Below are 23,015 nucleotides of genomic sequence, written 5' to 3' on the forward strand. Positions count from 1 at the left end.
GCTCCGGGCGCGCTGCCCCGGCCCCGCCCGCGCGGGGGAGGGACCCGGGGCTCTCCCGTGCGCCGTGACCTCACGCGGCCGGGAGGCTTTCCAGGGCCTTTCGGACATTTCGGCTCTGCAGGCCTCGCCCGCACCTGCACGGCGCGGGGAGGGGCTGGCTATGGTGAGCAGGAGGGTGAGCGCGTCTCGTTGGTGAGAAGGGGACTCCCCGGGCCGCAGCCTCGAGAACGTGCTCGACAGGCGCAGGAGAGCATCCTTGAGGTCCCAGCAGCGAGGGAATCCCGTATCTTTTAAGCCTTCCAACAGACAGGTACCTCTGCCATCACACCACCTCTCCTCCGCCTTTCTACTTGCTGCCAAAACCCCCCAGGAAATCATCTCCCAGTAGAAACGTGTGCTCGTTCCACGCTCACTGGCTGTACCCGCACTCCTGCCGCCGCCTTATCCCACAAGCGCTCCGGTCACAGGATGAGGAAAGCCACGGCAGCGCGACATTATTTGCTCCTTTCCCTGTTTGCCAGCTCCTCGTGCTCCCAACAATTCTCCTTGATTACACCTTAAGACACCCGCTCCTCTCCCATTTCTTTCATTCATCCCTCAGCCGCGTCTTACTCCCTTTCTTACAGAAGGTGCTCCAAAAAAATAGTGCCAACAGTTCTTTAATGAACTCAGCAAATTCCCAAATAGGCTTCTGTAAAGTTAGTCAAATAGTTTCGAAGTAGTGTCACAAATAAACGAATTTCCTGGGTTTTGCAGCAGTAAAATATGTTCCATTCAGGGTGATGTTGTTCTCCGCTCTAATGAGATCGTGTGGAGCTTCACCTCCTCATCAGGAAAAAAATCCACCACAAATCAACCAAAAACTCAACAAATTCCCACGGCAGCTGAAACTTCAGGCACTGAAACATTTTGAGGATTATTCTGGAACTGTGTGTCCTGTAGTAGCAGATGAGATCAGCTGGTGGAAGTCTGGGCCTACCTCAAAGCAAACCCCAGGAGCCTGCTGCTTTGTTCAAGATCTTTGGAAATTAATGACCTGCTGTGGTGAAGGCTTGGAATTAAAACATCTGCTACAATTGTTACCTGGCAAGGAGCAAACCACATTAATGCGCATTCCTGTAATTGCAGATTTCAGTTCCAAACATTAGAGGAATTTTCATAGGTAGAGGAAAACGTAATTTCTGCTTCTAAGCACTTTTTGTACTGAAAGTGACATGCATTTTCTTTTAAAATTTGTATCAATAAAGACAAAAAAAATGGTAGAATGATTAAAATTACAGCAAGTCTTCAAACATAGAGGCATTTTTCTTTGATACCAATAATTTGATTTTTTTTTTATGCCATACATTTACTAATCAAGGAGGTGCTGACTGCACACATTCCTGAAAAAAGGAGAATCAGTCATACTATAACAGTTTCCATTTTCTTTTATTTGGTCTCCCAAGCTCTGAAGTTAAGCAGAAGAGTGATATGAAAGTAAAGAGGCCCTACCTAAGTCACAGGTTAGAAGAGGATTAACCTCTTGTTTCCTCTTTTTCCCATACAAGATTTAGAAGATAAGGAAGCAGAGGAGTAGGCCAGCTGGGATTTCAGGAATACTACAGCACAGGAACCTGAACAGAGCAGGAAAAAAGCAGGAAAATAATTAAAGGCTAATTACGTGGGGGGCAGAAAAGCACTGAAGTTGGCCAGTTACGTGGCGCCTGAGAAGTTTTTGTCCATATTCGCTTTGCTAACTCTGCAGGGGGAAGCTTCCTGCAGACTTTGTTGGATGGAGTGGGGCTGAAGAGGATACTAAAAGCTTTTACAGTTGCTAGGATCATCCTTCACATGTTGTCCACTTGTATCATCCTCCTTGTTACTGTCTAGCAGCGCCAGTCAGGCTCCTCAGGCAAAACTCTCCTTCCTTCGGGAACACAGTACTTAGAATGCTCACGTTTGGAAAAGCATCTTATTTACACCAAATGAAAACAAGAGAAGAACAACTCTTATTTATGCTTTAATGCTCATGTTTTATCTGGTGTGGAAGCAACCAAGCCTACCAAGGAACACTGCAAATTCCAGGACTGCACGGAATAGCAGCATTTTACTCCTATAGGGTAAAAATTCAGGAGGAATTACGTGGCTACAAAAGGCTCCTTTCCATACTGTGTAACTTATCACTACTGCCATGCTGGCAGGGAACCTGACGGTCTGAGATAAAGAAACTCCCCTGCCCAACCAATTGCAATTCAGAGTAACATTTAAAAAAAAAAAAAAAATCCAAAAAAACCCACAAGACAGAAACAATTAAGATAAACAAAAACCTGCCTCAAAGTGTTAGCAGCGATCAAGCAAAAGTAGTATTCTGAGGATCCAAGGATTTTCACTTTTCTACTGTTTACAGAGTATCTCCATTACAGGCATTTGACATTCCAGAGGTAAGAAAGAATTCAAGAAGCAAATGTAAATAATAAAATATTCAAGAAGTAAGAAAAAGCAGCAAGACTCCATTCCTTTATATAGTGTTTCCTTTCGTGCAGATTTTTTGGAGTAATAAAACACAAGTGATCTATCCTTGCTGAAGAAAAAAATATATATATATATATATATATTCCTGAGTGGTTCCTTTTGAGTTATTTGGGGAGTTTTATTTGCCTTGGAGAAAGAATTAGAAACAGCTCCATTATTAGATATGTCCTGCACTGGCAAGTGTAAAACTGGAATCGCGGTGGTATCTTAATTAGCTGATACAAGCTTATTTTCTTTACCAGGTTTCTAGGCACGTAGAAAAACATCAAAGCAGCACCAGTGTTTGTTGTGTGAAGCTTTTATCATGTCCTGAAGATTACCTGCTCTCCTCCTGCTACAGCTCTAGTAGGAACAGAAAGGATTACAGGGTAACAGTGGGATGCATTTTGAACACCTGTTAACAAGAGAGGGAAAAAACCAAACTCTCACACCTACACATTTTTAGGACTTTTATTGAAAAAATTTAAAACCAAAAAATTACCAAGGCCAGTTTTACAATAAATTTAAGACATACAGAATGGCTTACCTGTTACACAGAAGAAACCTTATTACAATATTTCTCTCATGCAACTTCTGGATTAAAACCACATTCTCATTTAACATCAAAATGGATTATTTATACTTTCTTAGGATTTAACCTTAAAATATGATTTAAAAAGTTGATTTTTCAAGGGTTAAAAACACATACACAGCAAGACTACCCCCTTCACAGACCAGCTCCCTATGTCTGATAACTGGCAGAAACAGACCACTGAGCTCATTTTTCTTTTTTTTTTTTTTTTTTGTTATTCTAACCTGAGAAATTTCTTAAATAATGCTTACTGGGCTTTCACATTTGGCAACTTCAGTTACTGAGCAAAGTGCGATTCCTTATTCTTGTCAGAAGCCAGTCTTTCGCTGCTTGTCCCAAAAGACACTCTCAGAACCAGGAGCAGCGTTTGTCCCCAAAGACACTCTCACAGCAGGAGTGCTATTAGCCTAAACATCCTTCTGTGCCCTTTTGGTAAGTCAAACCTTGTTAGTAATACCATCGGGACACCAACCTCAGGATGCAGAGTTCCCATCAGTTGTGTAATTCCCGGTATTGTGCGCTTTGAAAATATTTACTTTGGCATGTTATACTTTGTAGCATAGTTGATTTTTTTTTGTGCTTACTCCTGGCCTTTACAAAATCTGTCTTTTCTCTCTTGCATTTATTCAAGCCCTTTCCCTTGCCACCAGTTATCTCCCTTTCTCATAGCTGCAACAGAAGCAGGACACAAAGCACACAATTACATTTAAAATGTGAGAGCTACAAAAGCTGCTGAACAGCGGACAGTGCTCTGGTAAAGCACTCCTAGTTGATGAATGTGCTTGCAAACGCTGTGAATCTTTTAGTACACTAGTCAAGACTTCCATTTTAAATTTGTAAATTTAATAATATTTCATTTCAAACCCTCCAAATATTTGGTGTTTAAATGTGCTAGTCACATCACACTGGTTCCCTGTATACAAAACCAACGATGTCCAAGGAAATGATGAAAAACCGTTTGAAAGAAGCAATTTAACTTCCAACAGAATAGAACCTCTTCTGTGTTTTCAGTGAATTTGTATGTTACATCATTTGGGTTATTCAAAATTGCTGCTCTTCCATTTTATCTGAACACACCTGATTTTCAAATGAACCATGATTTCTTCAGCTACCAGTCCTGTGTACCTGACTAAAATTCAAGAGAATATGTAAACTGGGCTTTGTTTGCTCCATACACTGCCTGCTAAAAACCTTTACAGTAACCATGGAGATCAAAAGTGTTGGAAAGGTGCAGAAGTCACACATCCTGAGAAATGGCTGGATTTTTCTTTTTGTTTCAGAGTAATCTTGGTTGTGGACTTTACTAAATACTGAAGTGCTTCAGTTTTCAACTTCTCTGCAAATTGGTTTTAAAAGAATGTTATAGGAGAGTACCACAAAAAAACAAAATATGTGGAGAGATACCCACACAGTTGGTACATGACAACCTTTTATTCTACTGTAATTTGTTGGCATTTTTGATCCCAAAAGTGGAAAGAACAGACTTTGGATTTTCTTAAATGCATTCAAAATCCAAGTTTCTTTATTTTCCATCTGATTAAAAAAGACAAGTGTTGAAAAACAAGGAGCAAAACTAACTGTTTCAATAACCTTTAGTCTCACGTATCTTTTAAATTATACAGTGCAAGTGTATTTTGCATATCAGTGCTGAGTGCACTTTAGAAAGGACATCTGTTGAAGTATTTCCAACAGGTCTTTGTAGCACCATATAATCTGCTGTCAGTTTAACTGCTTAGAATCAGCCAGTGCTTAGAAAGTAAAATGATAATATTTCTATTTCATCTATCATTCCATAAAAGAAAAAGAAATCTGAAAGCTTATGTTATCCAACTGAATTAATGTAAACAATTAATTACCAGACACTTGATTTTCACTTATTCCAGTTTTGTGAACCTGGCTGATGAATGCTACATGATCCTCCTGTAATGGCACGGTTTAATTCAGTGGCAGAAAAACTTCACGGATGTATTGAATGAAAACGTCTCTCTCTCACTTTTCCTTGAATTGTCAAAGTCTCTCTTTGCAAGACGTGGTGCTGAGCCTTCTGCTAAGGCTCATTTTCAATTCATAATTGAAGAGAAAAGCAGTGACAAACACGAGAGGCTGAGTGCTGGCAAAGCCACGGTACAACACAATAGGAACAGCAAGGCCATGAGGAAGCAAGAGGTAACCGAGGTATCTGGAACGAACCAAAACTACACTAAACACAAGAGAGCAGCTTAGCCCCACAGCACATTTTACATTCTTCCAACACTTGATTGGTCTGTTTTCTACTGACACACGATTCAGAATTTATTCAGAATTGAAGGAACACACAATCTGATTGGACATGAAGTACATGAACCACTCATGCACTGACAAATGCTGCTGTTGTTTTTTCCTCAGGTAATGCTGAAGCAGCTGTGTCAGAATGGCACTGGGTTGAAATGAAAGCAATGCTGGTACTTTACCACTTCTGGTAATTGTTACCTACAACAGTCAGTGACCATCTGCTCAACACTACAAGAGGCTTGTTTTCCAAACATGAGTTCCAGTAAGCTGAATTACAAATGAGATCAGTCTGAATGCATTAGAAAGATCACATGGTGTATTTCTGGAGGAAGCGGTCAAACGCGTCGTAAATCGCTTGTCTGAAACCAGGAAAAGAGAAGAGAATTTGTGTCATTTGGAAAAGGGCAGTTGTAAGTGGCATCTTTCCATATATTTACGAATATATCTACAAAGCTATCATCACAATTTCAAAACAGAGTTCAATAAAAATGCGGTATCAGGTGGTATTTTCTCCTTCCTTTATTTCTGGGATCTCTTACTTCAATCTAGTAATATATTTACATTTCAGGAATGAGTGGGACAGTTTTCCAACTTTAATGCAAGTGAAAACAGAGATGGATTTGGAGTTTTCTACTCAAACACATCAGAGACATGAGTAGCTTGAAATTTTTGAGCAACTGTTTTAAATAGCACTGAACTACTGGTTAGCATACATTAACCTGATACAGTGCTATTCTTTTTTGTTGTTCCTTAGACTTCCTAAATGGCGTGTATAGTCTTGCTAATTCCTTGTATTTTAAAATCAACAGCACAAGTATTTAACTTTTTGAAAACTACAGAACTGCACTCATAAAACAGATTCACATAACTGTCTTTAGGAAATCAATGCCTAATATTACTAAGGCACAAATTCATGAAAGTACTACTTATTTACAGTCAAGTTTTCATTTTTATTAAATCTAAAATTTAATTTTAAACTTTTCTGTTCACCTTACCTGAAAAGTCCTTGTTTGAAGAGGTAGGCACTGACATGACCTCCATCCAGATACCTGATTTCACAGCCTGGCCAGATCTCCTGGAGGCTGCGCACGCCGGTGCGCGGAATGTACGCATCCTCCTTGGCTTGTACTACTATGATTAAACTTGGGTCAACTGGAACTAAAGGAAAACAAAGCAAAACTTCATTCATCTGTGGTAAGAAATAAAAACACAACAGCAGAGATTTCTGCTGTCAAAATGCTATTTTCACAAAAAAAAAAAAATTAAATTATTTGATGCTTTAATAAAATCACGTTTTAAAGTCTCCACCAGAATTTATCTGGTTTTTAATGTTACAATAGTGAGGCCATCATTGGAAAAACAAACTAACCCTTATCCTTCTCACCCCTAGAGCAGAAATGCCTCAAAGACTTGTGAAGTTGACAAGAGAATTCTCTGTCCTCTCATCAACAAAACTCTAGAGCATTCATGTCAGTTCTTTGAGATCCTTTTTATTGGGCAAAAAGAAGTATGAAATTCAACAAAATAGAAGTTTCATAGATTTTTTTCCCCTCAAGGAGGAAAAAAGACAACTTTTGATACAAGAGGTCAGAAAGCACAGCCTATGTTCACTTCCCTTTTTGTTTCCCACATGGTTTACTTGCAACATAAAAATCCCAACATATTGTTATACATATTTATTGCTCATAATCAGAACTGCACCAATCAGATTACTAGCAGGAATAACACCAATATGATGTTGAGAAAAATAACACCAAAATTATGTTGAACACAGAACATTTCTCCCTTCAAAAAGAAAATATGTGATATGTTAAAAAGTGACCAGCCAAGATGTCTGCCAGTGGGGTGTCACAAATAATGTAAACCCTCCCTTCTTTCATACTAAATCTTATATAGAGAATATGCAATGCCAAGATGAATTCAAGTCTTCCATTCAATTTTCCATGAAATCTGAGAATTAGGCAGATTTCCTGAAGCTCCTCTCTGGCCTCACTCCAAGGATACTCTGGGAGGGAGTGCAAAGTCCCCCAGAGAATGACAAGACCTGGGAGACTATTGACACAATGGACTCCATCACTTTGACAAGTGCATCGGGAACACAGATCCTTTTAAGTTCCATGAAAGGTCAGTACTTAGCTAAGTGATACCTGGATAAGTCTAGATAAACAAGAAAGTCTGTACATAGAATAAAACTTACAGGGCTCTTCCTGTCTACTGAAATAACTTAAAAAGCTTTAAGGAAAGCACTTCACTGGTTTTCATCACAAAGTATCTTTGGCTAGCAGTGGAAGAATCTACACTAGTGTAGTTTCCTTTTATTGAGTGTTTCCTTTATTTTTAACATTTATTTAAATTTAAAACACTTGAACCAATGGAGTACCAAATGACAGAAGTAAGACATGAGGTGGCACAGGGGCTCAGTATCAGGAAAGCTTTGACACTAAACGACAATGCTGTCTGAAGTCAAAGCATGTTGTAGGAGATGGCTTCAGCAGGTTCATGCACAGCCGAACCATGAACTGCCACAAAAGGAATTCCGAGCCCCTACTCCAGCAGAACCTTTTAAGGCGGCTCTAGGAAGCAATCACTTGTTTGCATTGCTGGAAAGGGTTTGTCCTGAACTCCAAGGAATGCTGGACTACAGCTCCCCCTATATGCTATGCCTGTCCTGGGAAACAGTATTCACCAGCCTGCACCAGCTCAGAAAGACCCCCAAAATGTTTTTACTGGCAATATCATTCAAGCCTGGTGCTCAGCTATGCAGGCTACCTTCTGTCTGAAGTCGGTATGAGATTTCTGCTTGAAAAACCTTATTAGCAGATCAATTAAGATTAATTAGACCTGGGTATTACTCACATCACACAGGCGTTTTTTTCCTTTACATAATACAAATTTGCACTAACTCATATCTGAAAAAAGACACAGCAAGGCAGAGGAGAAAAATGTGCAAAGATACAGAGAAGCAAATTTTTAATTGACTTTGTCATTAGTTGGCCATCAAGAAGGAACAGAAAAACAATTAGGAAATGGAGTAGTAAATAGACACTATGGAATAATGCTCACAATAATTCCTTATTTCAGCAAAGGTGCCAGCAACTTTACACTTGGAGAAGGAAGAAAATACCTTTCCCCCCACTGTATTTTATTCAGCTTTCCAAAGTGCTCATTGAAACAAAGAGATACATACCTGGGAAGTTAGCTACGTGGGTACATTCATCCATTACTCCCTTCATGAACATTAAGGATTCTCTCTGTAAAGTGTCACTCCTTCTCCTTGTATTTATCCTGTGTCCTTGTGGGCTGGTTAAGTTTTTATTGCTACTACTACTGGTGGAAAAGGTTTGATTTATGCACTGCATTTTAGGAGCATCTTGCATTAAGAGTCTTTCTGAAGAGGCACTTAGAGCACTTCTATTTGTGGCAAAGCTGTGAACAGATTCCTTGGATACAGAGTCATTCAAGGACTCAAAGCTGAATATTCTGGAAGTCACGTCCATGTCCGCCAGCCTGTCCACACTGTCGGGGAAGTTCTTCACAAAGTCTTGTCCCATCTTGAAAGAATCCGTCTAAGAAAAGAAAACAATTAAGGGTTCTCCCTTAAACCATTTGGCTAATTTTATTTTGAAGATGAACTCATAATTAAAATAAAAAAAGACACTACCAGCACTGCTCACTTCTATTTTCAGCTTGCAGGTCTTTCAATTAAATCCTGATCATCATAACCTCTTGAGAATTTCATTCTACGTTTCTGTCAGTTTAAAAAATTGCAGGATGTACTTACATATACAGAAGCTTGTGATATAAACAATTGCTTTTCTTTCTGTATTAAACTCTGAGTTTGTAATTACAGTCATTTAAACTTAAATGATATACTACTACTACTACTACTACTAATAATAATAATAATAGAAAAATGAACATATGTGACCAGGTCTAATGTTATGTTTAGGACTGGAAAACTGACAGTCTCTAAATACTAGGGAGACACAAGCTGAACATCTTGAAAAATGTTTCTTCTTTTCATTTTGTCTTCTCCAACAGTGTTGCTGGAGTGTTTGTGACTTAAAAATGGCAAGTGCCCAAGTAACAACTATCTGCACACCAGCTCCTCTTCTCCTGCTGTGAGGTATTAGAAAAAAAAAAAATCACAAAGAAAAGAATCTTAGAGGGGAAAGAAAAAGGCATTTATCAGAATTTTGATTGAATATGTTTCATGTTGTAGTGTGATCAAAGGAAAAACTTGTAGCAAGAGCTACACTTTAAACTCATTATGCAACCAAAATAATTACTTTTGTGTCTCAGGTTTTTCCTTCAAAGACTAAATTTATCAAAGCATAAAGAAACAATGTGGCAGTATGTTCTAGCTAACAATTGTCTACTTTTAGTGGAAGAAGTTACATTATTTGCTAGATTTGCACATGTAAATATTAGCAGACAGGTAGAATAAACCATACTTACTCCACAATATTCAAGCATTTGAATGATTTCCTCTTCATACACAGTTTGTGTAAAATACTGTTTCTCCAGCTCTCTCCAGTTCACTGCCTTACTCAGCACACCCTGAGATGATAAATTCAGTACACAAGTAAAACCCAGAGGTCATTCTAAAATAATGATACACACAGGAAATTGACCTGTTCCTCTCCTGATTTTTTCAGTGGAATTGTGTTCCTGGACAGCCTCAGAATTATTGCAATCAAAGCACAAGCACATATTATAACATAGACATGGAATCCCACCTCCCTTGTGGCCAGCCCAAATATTTTAACATATATTTTTGATTACAATCTAATATATTAACAGAAAATGTATTTTGTAATTTATTAATTACCGTAGTGAAGACTGCAGAGGCTGTCGACCAGGAAAGACATGGAATCAGTGGCAATGGTTTAGGCCAGTTTGTCACTGCCAGTGAAGCCATCTAGAAGCAAACACACTTATTACACATTTTGATACTGGATTCACAGTATGGTAAAAAGAACTCTCTCATCTTCAAATTCTTTGTTTACATGGTATTTATGAAACTTGTGGTGCTAGAGAGAGTTTAAGACTGTGGCAGCTGGATAGACTTTCACCTATTTAGAAGTTATTATCTGGTCTCCAGTGATTTCTTAAAAAATAAACATTTCTCTGGAAAGGTTGCTCATTTCAAGGTTGAATGGGATTTGGTTATAAGTGTTCCCAATAGAATATTTACTAAATATTCCATTAATTACAATTACAATTCAATTATTTATATTTGCAAATCATTAATTATTATAATAATTATAATTATAGAAACAGATACAAGCTATTCATTGTTTAAAATCATAAACTTCTATAACTTCTATAACTTTCCACCAAGCTCTTGCAAGTTTATTTCAAGGCAAAACAGAGGCAATCTATGAGAAGGACTATTTCAAATTCTATACTTTCAAAATTTGTATAAAGGAAACAAAATTTGAAGAAGTAATTTGCAATGTTAAGCACACTCTTTTTCTGTCCCTTAAGTTTGAATTATTACTTTTGCAACAGTTCTCAGAACATGTTTTTGTGACTATTCTGTCTATCCCAGAAAAAAACAGAGCAAGTAAGTTCAATGTACACAAGTTCCCTGAATGGTATGTTCTTGACAAGTTTTATTTTATTAATATGAAACACCTCATGTCTGTTCTAGATGTTCTAATAAATGGATTTATGCAACTGAACTATTGCTCTACTTTAATTATTTTTATTAATAAGTTACAAGAACACCACACGTCTATGTTCTGATTCTCTCCAGTAGAACTCTCTCCCCTTTAGTAGAACTGAATCAATGCTTACAACCTTCCATTGTAAAACACATCTATATCAACATCACATATCACTTATTTCATAGAAGTTTCTATGAAAAAACTGTGAAAGATTCAGCAGGGTGATGTTGATGTAAACCAAAGGTGCTCTGTACATTTATGACATTTACAGTTATAAAACTCTGCTTTAGGGGAATATTTTCCTTTTGGGAAACACTACCATTACCAAGATTATTTACTGAGCTCCTAACAAACAAAGGATGTTGTTTTAATAAGCTTTGCACCTGTGTCTCACAGAGCTGTGATAATCTGCAGAGACACAAGCAGTAACATTTTAACTGTATATTAGTCTTTCAAGCATCTTAGTGCTACACTGCAGGTTTAGTTTGAGTACACACAGTGTCACACAGAAAATGTTATCCACCTCACCACAGAAATCTCTGATCAGTACCAATGATCACTGACACCAAAAGCCACCTCAATTACAACATGCCTACAAAGAAGGGGTATTTCACACAATGCATTAAAACACAAAGGTTTAAGCAAGAAGAAAAGAGGAAAAGAGGGAGAATTAGCAATCGATCAGTGCAGACTTTCTTTCAGCAAACATTTCTGCCCCCCACCCTTGTGGAAAAAAAAACAATTATGTGAGAAGTTTATATTCTTATTAAGCCTGCTGGGAGATGGCTGACAAAGGGCTCTATGATTTGTCAGTACATATTAAGGATTATACTAATTCAGCACAAGAGAACATGAGAATTGCCAACAATTTGTTTCTCATGACTCTAAGTGTTTATTTTAAAGCACTTCTGAGATCAACACTGTAAAACAAATTATTTCCATATGCTATATAATCAAATGAGAAGTTAAAACAAAAATTACTGAACAGGAGATATAAAAGCTTACATGTCCTCCCATGGATATTCCAGTCATCCCTAGTGGTCCATAGCCTTCTCTCTCTAGCCAGTGCAAAAGAGCTGCCGATTCTAGAATTAGAGCTCCTCCCATCACAAACAGGTCCGAGACATTTTTTAAACATGACCGTCTTTTCTCCCCAGAAAAGGAAAATAGAGGGTTTATTTTCTAAGATTAGACTCTGACAGTTCTTATCATTCTATACATACTTTTATACACAGCTTCATCACAATCCCACAGAATTCTGGAGCTGGACTCCTGTTGATTCAACAGGAGGTAAAAGCAAGCCCAGATTTTCTGGCACTTGTAATTTTTCATACAAATGAGGACTAGAAATAGACACCTGCCTATGCTTTTAGTGTAAAATCACTGACAGCTTGGTCTTTTGGAAACAATTACCAACATTAGCAACTCATTAGTAGCGATATTCTGTCCTGTGAAGTTGTCACAGACATTTTAGAAATAGAATCAAAATGATACAGTCCTAAGCATACCCTATCTCGTTTGCAGAAACAAGTATATATTTTTTTTCTTATTTACCTGTTTTACATCATTGTAAAATTGCACACTACATTTGAAGAGCAATCAGTATGTCAGCTTTGGAAGCACTCATCAGTGTCACTGTAAGACTGAAACTGTAATGTGGGAAGTTTGTCACAGTATTGAGAAATTCAGGCGGTGTACTGCAAAGCACTAAAACACAGAAGACACACAAAAGAAGTAGAGATCTATTTGGCTGAGCCATCAGAGTGACTCTAAAAATAATATACCTCTAACCTGGAGAGGGGGACTGAGTATTTTCAGTACCACAGCCAGGTTACAAAAGGCTCCTGGCCTCTCCAGCCAGCATGCCACCATCACATTTGTGACACTCTGAAGCACAAGGACAAAGCTCACTGTGAAGTCACACAGAAATGACAGAAATGAACATAGCTGCTGCACAGCAGCATTTACAGCCTAATGTAATTCTTTCCTACAGCTTTGTGAGACTCCTCAGCCTTCTGCAGCTGCTGTATTTATTGAACACTGTCACCTGTTTCACTGGCACTGGGTAACCCTGTACTGGAGAGTGACAACAAGAGTTGGGGTATTAGACTGAGCACTGCCCTGCCTTGAAACAATCCTGACACACTGAACAACTGAGAACAGTTATTTAATTTATTCTTCTGCATCAGATTACCCATAACTGGAAATTAACCTACCAATGGATGTACTCCAGCACGTGCTTTCTCCTGTCACTTTCCTATAATCTTACAAAAAACACCTGTGTCTTCTAGTCATGTTAAATGTCCAAGTTAGGATTAAAAAGGATTAAAACTCCAACTCATATTTGGACTTTCAGAAATATTGAGAGACTAAAAGCTTTGCCTCAGACACAATATCCTGTTTAATTCTGATAATATGTCTGTGGTTTGGAAAATGCAAAAAGTAAAAATGAAGACTGCCTAATTAGGCTTCCAAATTCCAATTTAAGAAACTGACTGAAGAAACAAATCCTATAAAATACTGAATATTGCACAACGTCCTGACTAACAGCTAATCAACACTAGATCTATTTGTATGCCTGTAGATCCTTAAAAGATCTCAGAAAAGCAAAATACTAGCAATTATAATGGAAATACGCTATCTGAGGAAAGATTATTCAGAGCTGATTGAAATATAACAGCAGTACTTGTCATGCAGCTGTGAATCAGGAAAATAAAACAGTTCTGGCTTGTACTGACACAAGATGTTTGCATCTCACTTCATACTGCAAGTTCATCTTGTGCAAACTTTCCTGATCCCTGAGATCTCCTAACACAACACCCAAATCAGTTTAGCAAAGAGTAGATAATTTCACATTGGCAGGTTACTAGTGGTTTTTGAAATGTTTTTTTCCTAATAAGCTATCAAAGTTTAGACAACTTTTGGCTTGAAAGAGAAAAAAAAGAAAAGCAGTATCAAAAAAAAATTGGTATCTATAAATGTAACAGGAATACTTACAATTGATCCTTAGGTTTTCTACAGCCATGTAAAAGACTCCAGTTAAAGAAAGTTTAAAAAGATTTATCAAAACTGGCCATTTAAAAAAAAAATAGATTAAATAAATAATATGCATAAATAGCTTGAATTAATTGAAATTTAGAACTTAAACTCACAAGTTTAAACTGTCACCTAATTAAATTCAACCTATTTCAATGATGCAGTTTGCAACATTTTACTTCTGTCAGATATATGGGTAGGAAAAAAGTGTAAATTGAGATCCTATTTAATAAAACAGAATAATACTGTTATACAAGATGACAGAACAAAACTGATCCATTTTTTTAAAAACCCACCCAAATCTGAAGTGATAAGAGCAAGTTTCTCAGAAGTTACCTGAGGTACCATAGAATTGTGTTTCACATAGCAATCATACTCCCTTTGCTTCTACTGGGTACCAGAAAGCTGGTATTTTACGAGTGTGGTAACTCTTCTGCCTCCCAGAGAGGACATTAGGAACAACTATTGTGTTTCCACAAAAGGATATAGTAAGGATTTTCTAGCAACAGGGAAGCCATACAGGCTTCTTTAATCATCGGCCGCGCCATTAACGTGCGTCTTCTCCAGAAGTGCTAAAGATAGAGTGCACAGACAATATAGGTAAGACAAAATTTGATGATTGAATTTCTCCATAACAATTTTACATTTTACACACTCACATGGTCTCCAGTGCCTGCTAAATGAATGCACACAGGTCTGTGCTTGCCATTCCATCTTCTGGGTATGATGAACTGAAATCTATGAGAAATGAACACCTATTTTAGCAGAGTAAGAATATCTATTAACAAGCTGCATCAAGAGAAATTAATTAAAAAACTAAAACCAAAACAACATAACTATTTGTAACCCGTGCAGGCAAACTGCCAGCAATTCAGCAACATTATTTTTCATGAACACATTCAGCAAACAAAGGAATCTGAAAGTAGGACAGAAGAAAGGCCAAACAAGAAAAGGAGCCAAGATGAAAGATCATGTTCCTAAAAAAGACTACTACCTCATCATCACAATTTAAACTTTGCAGAGTGGAGAAATGCAACTTCAGATAAAGAGCAGCCTAAACAAGCATGTCCAGCTCTCCTAGGCATCATTGCTATTTTTTCTCCTGAAGGCACAACAGCTGAAATTGAAGATTAAGATGAGCAATAAATAAAAAAAAAATCAAAACCCCAACATACAAACCATGAAATTATTCTATACACTCAACATTATTCAATTAATGTCTTCTGCTGCTACTTATTTACAGTTTAAACTACTGAAAAAAAAATCCTTCCTGAGCCACCACAATTTTCCCCACAAGATGGAGCACTGTTACCTACGAGAGTGTTACACTTCAGCAAATGCATTCATACCATCTTGAGGGAAATTTGTACAGCTTTTCGAACCTGTTACAATACTGGCCAAAGTAACAATTATCATAACTTAGCTACAAAGCACAACAGAACATAGAAAACAGTGAGCACATTGTATTTTCCAGTATGGCACTAATTAGCTTGATAATGTTAACAGTTTCTTTCTCTAGCCAGTAGAGAGGTGGAACAGAACTAATTTCTTGACTATCAGCCTTTTTCTCACATCCCTTAATTTTACATGCTTTAGCACACATATAAAAACACCAACCAGTATTACTGACAAAATCTACAACTTCCGTATCAACTTGAGCTGACAAACTTTTGTTTATGCTATTAAACAAACAAAGTCTGGGAAAAAAATTCAGCATGACAGTTCAGCTCAAAACTAAAAGCAAACAGAAATTATGCTCCCTTTGCAAACCCACTCCTCATCTGCAAATAAATGTTAGTGTGAAACCAGCATTATTAGGGAGCCTCCAGCTTTCTGTGAGAATGCTTGCTGTTGTTGTTTTGTTGTTTGTTTTTTTCCTGTTTGCCAAGTAAGAAAAGAACCAGTTTCTCTGGCTACAATAAAATAAGCTTGCTATTTTATCACAGACACAAGATTTTTGGATTCAATGGAATGGCTCCTTCAAATACAACATAATATTCTTTGATATAAACAGCTTCTCCTGCTACATATAAAACAAAAACTACTGTTTTTTATTTCCAGCATCCCCCTCATTTGGAAAAATATAAACCAATAATTCAAAAGACTCAGGGTATTCCACAGCTTTATGCAATATGATTTCTAAGCTTAAAAAACAAAAAAAAACCAAACAAACAAACAAAAAAAAGCAACCAAAATACCCAAAAAACCCCAAAACAACCAAAACAACAACAACAACAAATAAAACACCACCCAACCAAATCAAAAAAGTAATATTTTGGTATTGGATTTTTTATTTAATACATAGATTGAACTATCACATATCACATGAATAAGATTTTACAGATTGTTTGCATTACAATCAATTAGCTGCACAATAAAACTACTTACAGACAAATACTTTACTTCTCTGCAGCACTAATTTCAGAAATACCTCTCGGTTTCTCTTACCTTGCTACAAGAGATTCAACTGGCAGGATACCTGGGACACAATGAGCCAAGGGGGAAATGAAGTGCCCCTCGAGGATTTTACAGTCTGATTGCCTCTCAACCTGCAGAAAAAATGGGACAATAGAAATAAATATTATGTCAATCTTTAACCTTTTACAGGAATCAAAGAAAGATGCAATGCTGTCCCATTTTAAATACATTCGATAACACAGACTAAGTTTTGAGTTTCAACATTTGACATCTCACTGCCCAATTACTGTACTACTGTGAAAAAAAGAAAAAAACCAGTATCTGTACAGGCACTGCTTTAGTCTCTATTTCCTTCCATTCTCTTCTAGTAGCCTATTAAAGTGGCCTGGTGTTAAGTACCAAGTTATTTCACCTCTGTATACCCATAGGAAAATAAATGCAGTTAAATCACATCATCTCTTGCTTATAAGTACCTTGTCAATGAACACTGGGTAATCTTTCGAAACAAGCGTCTGGCATTTTTCCCTGTTTCCAATAATCTTTCTGAATTCAAATATTCTGTTGAAAGGAAACAAGTAGAGAAGATTCAACTTTTAATCTAAAAAAAAGAAGAGACATATTTTTATAAAATTTCAGGAGCTAAAGTAAGCCACAAACAAAGAAAACTTATGAAGACAGATTTGCATTTACAGATCAATCAGGCCACCACAGAGTAGGTGGTAGCTTCCATAGGATGCTTCTGTTATAAAAAAAAGTCTCAGGTACCTTGCTGGGGAACAGAAGGCTAAGGGGCAAATCTGGTTGCTTTCTTCTGTTACTTAAATGGGCTGCAGAGCTACACAGAGTAACTGAAACAAAACTCTTCTCAGAGGTGTACAGTGAGAGGACAGGATTACTGAAGGACATGAACACTTAAGAGGCAATGGTCGTGTGCTGCAGTGTAAGAAATCCCTCCTGGAACAAAGTGAAAGATTGCTTTCACAGTTAAGCACATGAAAAAATAGCCCAGGGAAACTAAAAAAGACCTTCATCCTCAAGGGATGAAGTGCCTTTGAAGTGAATGAAGTGCCAAGTGACTTGAAGAAACAAAGAAGTCAGCTTTGTTTTGAACAGGGATTTTGACTTGATGCCCTCAAATTGGCCCTTTAAACCTTAAATAGTTCATAACTTGCTCATTTCTGTGCTCATAAATACAGACTTTACCTGACAAGATAGAAGAGTTTTGAGTGAAAAGTACAGAGGAATGACCTGTTCACCTCCCCAACACCACAGAAAACCCAAAGAATGGAAGAAAATCCAGTTTATCACCGCAGAATAGCTCTACTTTATAACCTTTGTTTTTCTTATAGAAAACAGCAAGTGAATTAAGTATTTCTGAGAAAGTAAGGGTAAAGATGTGAGCATGGAGGGTAAGCTAAACAGAGATGTTTTGACTATAAATCTTCTAAAAATACTACATTTATGTATTTTTTCTATAGTTAGGTGGATACTGAAGGCTAAATCTTGCCTCTACTGAGGAATTTCAACCTTTGCTAATGAGTTGAGGACAAAGAGTTAGGATATTAACATTCATCACACCAAGGGGGTACACAAAATTTCAGATTAGACAGAGTAGTCTGCCATTCAATCTCAGATAATACCTGAAGTATAAAACATTTAGTAACTTAATAATGGAGCTTCACAGCAATGATTTAACAAACAAAAATAAAAACCCTCCTCCCACAAGCCAGTGTGAGGAGTCAGGAGGAGGTAGTATTCTTCCTTCTTCATACAGGTGAAGCCAGGCTGCTGGGGAACAACTCATCTTCATCCAGTCAGGGGCAACACACAGAACAAAACTTTCTCCCCCTTTGCAGACCAGCAAGCTTGCCTCCTGCTTTCCCCACCACTTTTGATCTGGTGGGAGAGGGTTTTTTTTTCCCTGAATGAAGAAGGAGGAACTGTAGCTGGTATCTCTGTTACCACCAGCAACACAACCTTAGTGCCATTTTGTGTGGGTGTGATCACCCTCCAGAGCCCAGGCAAGCCTTGCACTGGTGAGCAGTCAGAGGCTCCCTGTATGAAGACACCACTTGCACTGGAGGGAAATGGGACACTGAAACTTCACTGTGTCTCACCAAGAACCCAAAGGTTTTTAAAAGAGAGGGTTTTGATAACATTAAAATATCACATTTTGTATATACACATGGAATAGAATACAGAAATGCTGCAATCAAAACACACCCCACCATTTTTGGCTATTCCAATCAAAGCCAACATTCTCATTTTACAGGAAAGTCTGCTACTTAAGAGAAAAAATCAACTGAAGACAGACACACAAAGCAATCCAAGTGCCATTTCCAGATCAGATCTTTCATATGGACTTAAAAACCAAATAAACAAGCTCCCATAAAACTCTACTGCTATCCAGTGCACAAAATTTTATTTCAGTAGTTTTCCAAGTTTTCTTTATTGATTTTCATATACATAAGAGTGAGCTTATTAAATGCAGGTTTATCATTTCCTATTTAAATACTGCACAATACAGAATATATATAGTCATTTCAATTTTATACTGAAGAAATCTAAGTGCTCAGCTTCCAGGTATTAATCTCAATAGTAATTAATAAAAAAATAATCAAATGCTTAAAAACAAATATATATATATATATTTTTTTTTTTTATTTTTTTTTTTTTTAATTTTCAAGACATCTAAAAAGAAAGAGTTTACTACTTTGGGCTGTGAGAGAAACTTGTGATTAAATCTTACACTTTCAAAACTAATTAGGAAGTTACAGAAAGATAGCATGTTAAACATGTTAAACAGAAACAATTCTCCAGAAATTCATCAAGTTTTGTTTTTAGAAAACACTTCCAGAGATGCTGCTTGACGTATGCCATCAAAAAAGCACAAGTAAAAATATAGTTGGAAACTCAGGCATTCTCTCAAGAAAGGCCTCTTAGAAAAAAAAATTTGAAATCCTTTTAAGACTTCTTTTAAATTCTGTTACTCCCTTGGTATAGAAACATATGATTTCTTAAATAGAACCAATTTAAACACTTTTTATATTTTAAATACAAGATAGCAATTACTGTTGCTACTTCAAGGGTTGTTTTTTTCTTTTAATGTAACATATCATTTATGCTTTTACTTTTTAACAAGTCACCTTTTCAGATCCTCAGGCTTTCCCCATCCTCTGATGAAAAGTTTAGTGAGGAGAAGCTTTCGGTACAAGACATCTAATTTACTTACACCCATTAGCAGCACACTGTCATCTAGGGAAAAAGCAGAGGTAAAAACAAGGCAGTTAAAGTCTGGGAGAGTGGCAAATTCATTGATTTTAACACAAAGTGGTTTCTTGTTCTGATTTCTGCATTAAGGAAAAGCCATCTAATGTATTCCAAGAAAATTAACCTTGCTATTCAGGTCAACTCTTCATTTTAAGCAAAATATAAAGGCAGTTGATACAACATGTAGGAATTTAAAATGCTAATTAAAACCAGATATTCATTACACCACTGATGATAAGCCAGCTGAAAGAGGCACATCAGGGCTACATCCAAACTACATCTTCAATCAGTCCTAACTGCACTTTACTTGCACTGATCAAACAAAGAGTAGTAGCGCTGATCTCTGTCCTCTCAACAGAGCTGCCATGGCAAAACTCTTCAGAGAATGTGGGCTGTCAAAAACACACCTCAGAATGGAAGCTTGAAACAATGTTTGAGTTTAAACCACTAGAAGACTTCATCTCTTCACCTTCTTAATGGAGAGAATGAGAGAGAGAAGGAGTGAGAGTGAAGGAGGAAGAAGGGAGGAAGAGGGAAAGAATGTCATCCCAGTCACTGTCACAGAGAAAGCTTATTTTTGTAATCTTGCCTTCATTGGTGTATTAAACATATATCCTAAACATAATTTTATCTGTTCCTTTCCAATTCTGCTATTTCTTACAGTTTTCAAAGTGATGCTTCTCCCACTCCTTTCTGGAAAGAAACCACACCCCCAAAATCCTTGCCAGGATCATTTCTCTTTCAACAAATACACCAGCTCAAATAGAGCTAAATCTAATGAGATTTTAGGCAAGCTGAGTATTATTTTCAAAGCAACACTTACTGAAGTGAAGAGAGAGCCACTGCTGAGCCCTTCCAATGAGGAAGAAAACAACAACCAAATACTAGAAAGGAGAATTTAGATCTGGTTTCTTGGTTAGCAGGATACAGGTTACTCAATTAAAAATATAGTCCAGGATCTGTGTATACCTAAGAAAATAACAGATTTAATTATCAAACACTTGGTTAGTAAATTTACTTCAGGCATTTTCTAGCATTTTCAATCCCTCCATACTAAATGTGCTCAATAATCTCATCATACTTCAAAATAGTGCAATTTAATTAATGGGTTTTTTTAAATTTCAATTTCATCCAAAAACACTTTTTCTGCCACACTCCAATATGGCCATTTTTAAAAAGAAACTTGTTTGACTATAACAAGTCAAAATTGTGGTCAGATTAACAAAAACATTCATGTACACTTCTAGAAAGCCAGTATTTAAGAATCAGTACACAAAAATAAAGGGGAACTCTTTAACACCTAGAATAAATTACTATCAAAACAGAAGTTATAGACACTTGAATTTTAGAACAAGCATGCTAGAAAGCCATGATGACTCTAAGATGGTTCAGCCACTACAGGGTAAAAATAAATACATTAAATGAGCAGAAAGTCATAGTGGGGATGCTTTATTTTAAAAACATGAAGATGTAGATTTTGCTTTTAGTCCAAAGTCTGGCCTGACAAGCACTCTGCTACACCAAGGGAGTGCCAAAACAACTTTCTAGGCAAGGACATTATATTTTAATGTAATATTGATTGAAGTAAAAGTGTTGTCTCATCCTCTCTTCTGCTTCATTGATGGAATAGAGACTCTGAAATAACTCGGGATATTTCAATTAATCAGAATCAAGATAAAAGCACTACTGGAAAGAGTATAGGAAACACTAAAATAAATTTTTTAAAAAACATTCCTAGTATGTGAAGCATGCTGCATAGAACTTCTCAGAAATATCACTGAGATAAAAAATTTGGGAGAATGGCCCCTACTGAATCTCTTTAACAAAACAGCAGGACATGCTTCAGTCACTGCCCATCCATGCCTACATGACAAGACAATTACAAACACTTTACTGCCAGCAAAGGCAAATCCAAGTGCTGGAGGCTGAAGTTTTATTTAGGGTTATTTATTTTTTAACAGGAGTATTTCAGCAGCGAGGATTTGAAATGCATGAAAGAATCAGGAAAGGCGGTTTCGGAATGAAACTTGATTTCCTCCACTTGACAGCATACATGCCACAATCCCTATCTCACTGTGAGACAGGTCAGCAGGAAGCAGTGACCTGATAACGATGCTGTGGAGCTGTGTGGCCCAAGAGGCAGGATCTGTGTTATGAACCCTGAATGAATACATTGTTAACACTGAAAGTTTTACATAACGGGACTTGTGAATGGAAACTGCAAGCAGATACAAAAGCACGCTAAGAAGAAACAGAATCAGATATATTAATTCATTCAAAATCCAACACATAAAAGGTCAGCGATTGCTTTTTATCCGTGCAAACAGCTTCAGTTACAAGAAAAACACCCCTGGAAAGTACACGAGACCTTCACTCAAGGTCCACAGTGTAGAGTCTATTCTATACATGGATAAGAAAAAGCTCCCACCCAGCAGCCAACCTGAAAAAAACACGGAGGCTCTGTTTTAGAAGGCGGAGTTGTCAACTTCCCTACCCTCCCTCTCTATTTAAAAACCCTCCCTTAAATTAATGCCAGTTCCTTTTCTGATAGAAGATACGGCTGCTTAGAAATCAAAGAAATCACAAAGAAGTGACGGCAAGGCAGACACAAGCCCCACAACCACTCCACAAAACGGGATGGACACGCAGGAGCCGGAGGATAAACAACGGGGCCTAAAGCAGGGCTGTGAGCAGCTCCCTGCAAACCTGACCCGACCACTCGCAGGGGGCAGGTGGGACCCCCGATCCCAAATCTCTGCCATCCCCCGCTCCAAGCCCGCCCCAGCGGGACCCGGCGCTGCCCCAGCAGGAACAGCCCCCCATGCAGGACACGGCCACCGCGGCCCCTCCGACCCCCCTCAGCTCCCCCCGGCGCCCCGAGCCCGGCCCCGGGCAATGCCGTGAGGGGGAGCAGCTCTGGCAGCGCCACCGCCGCTGCCTGAGCGGGCGCCACGGCCACCCTCGGCCCGGCCCGGCCCACGAAGGTCACCCACCGCTCACCCGAAGCGCTGCCGGTGCTGAGGCACCACATGGGAGGGCAGGAGCGGGAAGCGGAGGAAGAAGAGGAGGAGGAAGAGGAGGAGGAGGGGAGGGCGAAGGGCGGGACGGGACGGATGGGACGGGACGGGACGCGCCTCACGCGCGCGGACCTGGCGAGCGCGCGTGCGAGCGCGCGTGCGCGCGCGCGGGGCGCTCAAGCGTGGGGCGCGCTCGCGCGCGCGCGGGAAGAGATCAACCCCGCCCCCCCCCCCGCCCCGCCGCGCGCG

The 23,015-nt window shown here is 38.3% G+C and overlaps 1 protein-coding gene and 1 long non-coding RNA gene across 7 annotated transcripts; one reads left to right on the forward strand and one right to left on the reverse strand.

Moving 5' to 3' along the window:
- Window positions 1-46: 46 nt before the first annotated feature.
- LOC147653269 (uncharacterized) lies at window positions 47-5,859 on the forward strand. 2 transcript variants are annotated; one of them, XR_015287286.1, is made up of 4 exons: window positions 47-310; window positions 779-2,420; window positions 2,754-2,879; window positions 5,468-5,859. It is a non-coding gene; the product is annotated as an uncharacterized LOC147653269 (long non-coding RNA). The 2 variants fall into 2 exon arrangements; XR_015287285.1 differs by lacking the exon at window positions 47-310 and having other exon boundaries at window positions 317-2,420.
- Window positions 4,495-22,997, reverse strand: ABHD18 (abhydrolase domain containing 18). Of its 5 annotated transcripts, none has more exons than XM_086890514.1 (14): window positions 22,750-22,997; window positions 20,573-20,718; window positions 19,626-19,734; window positions 16,953-17,037; window positions 16,510-16,610; window positions 14,721-14,799; window positions 14,547-14,633; window positions 14,023-14,048; window positions 12,031-12,169; window positions 10,185-10,274; window positions 9,812-9,913; window positions 8,541-8,919; window positions 6,349-6,511; window positions 4,495-5,712 (listed from the first exon to the last, which is right to left on the reverse strand). In XM_086890514.1, the coding sequence occupies exons 3-14, from the start codon at window positions 19,715-19,717 to the stop codon at window positions 5,661-5,663; spliced, it is 1,395 nt and encodes a 464-aa protein (XP_086746640.1). In that variant the 5' UTR covers window positions 19,718-19,734; window positions 20,573-20,718; window positions 22,750-22,997; the 3' UTR covers window positions 4,495-5,660. The 5 variants fall into 5 exon arrangements, with proteins under 5 accessions (XP_086746640.1, XP_086746641.1, XP_086746642.1 ...); XM_086890515.1 differs by having other exon boundaries at window positions 22,743-22,896; XM_086890516.1 differs by lacking the exons at window positions 16,510-16,610; window positions 16,953-17,037; window positions 19,626-19,734; window positions 20,573-20,718; window positions 22,750-22,997 and adding an exon at window positions 15,056-15,154.
- Between the last annotated feature and the right edge of the window lie 18 nt (window positions 22,998-23,015).

This window comes from Cyanistes caeruleus, chromosome 5 (assembly GCF_971803275.1).
Source record: "Cyanistes caeruleus chromosome 5, bCyaCae1.hap1.1, whole genome shotgun sequence".
Taxonomy (NCBI): Eukaryota; Metazoa; Chordata; class Aves; order Passeriformes; family Paridae; genus Cyanistes; species Cyanistes caeruleus.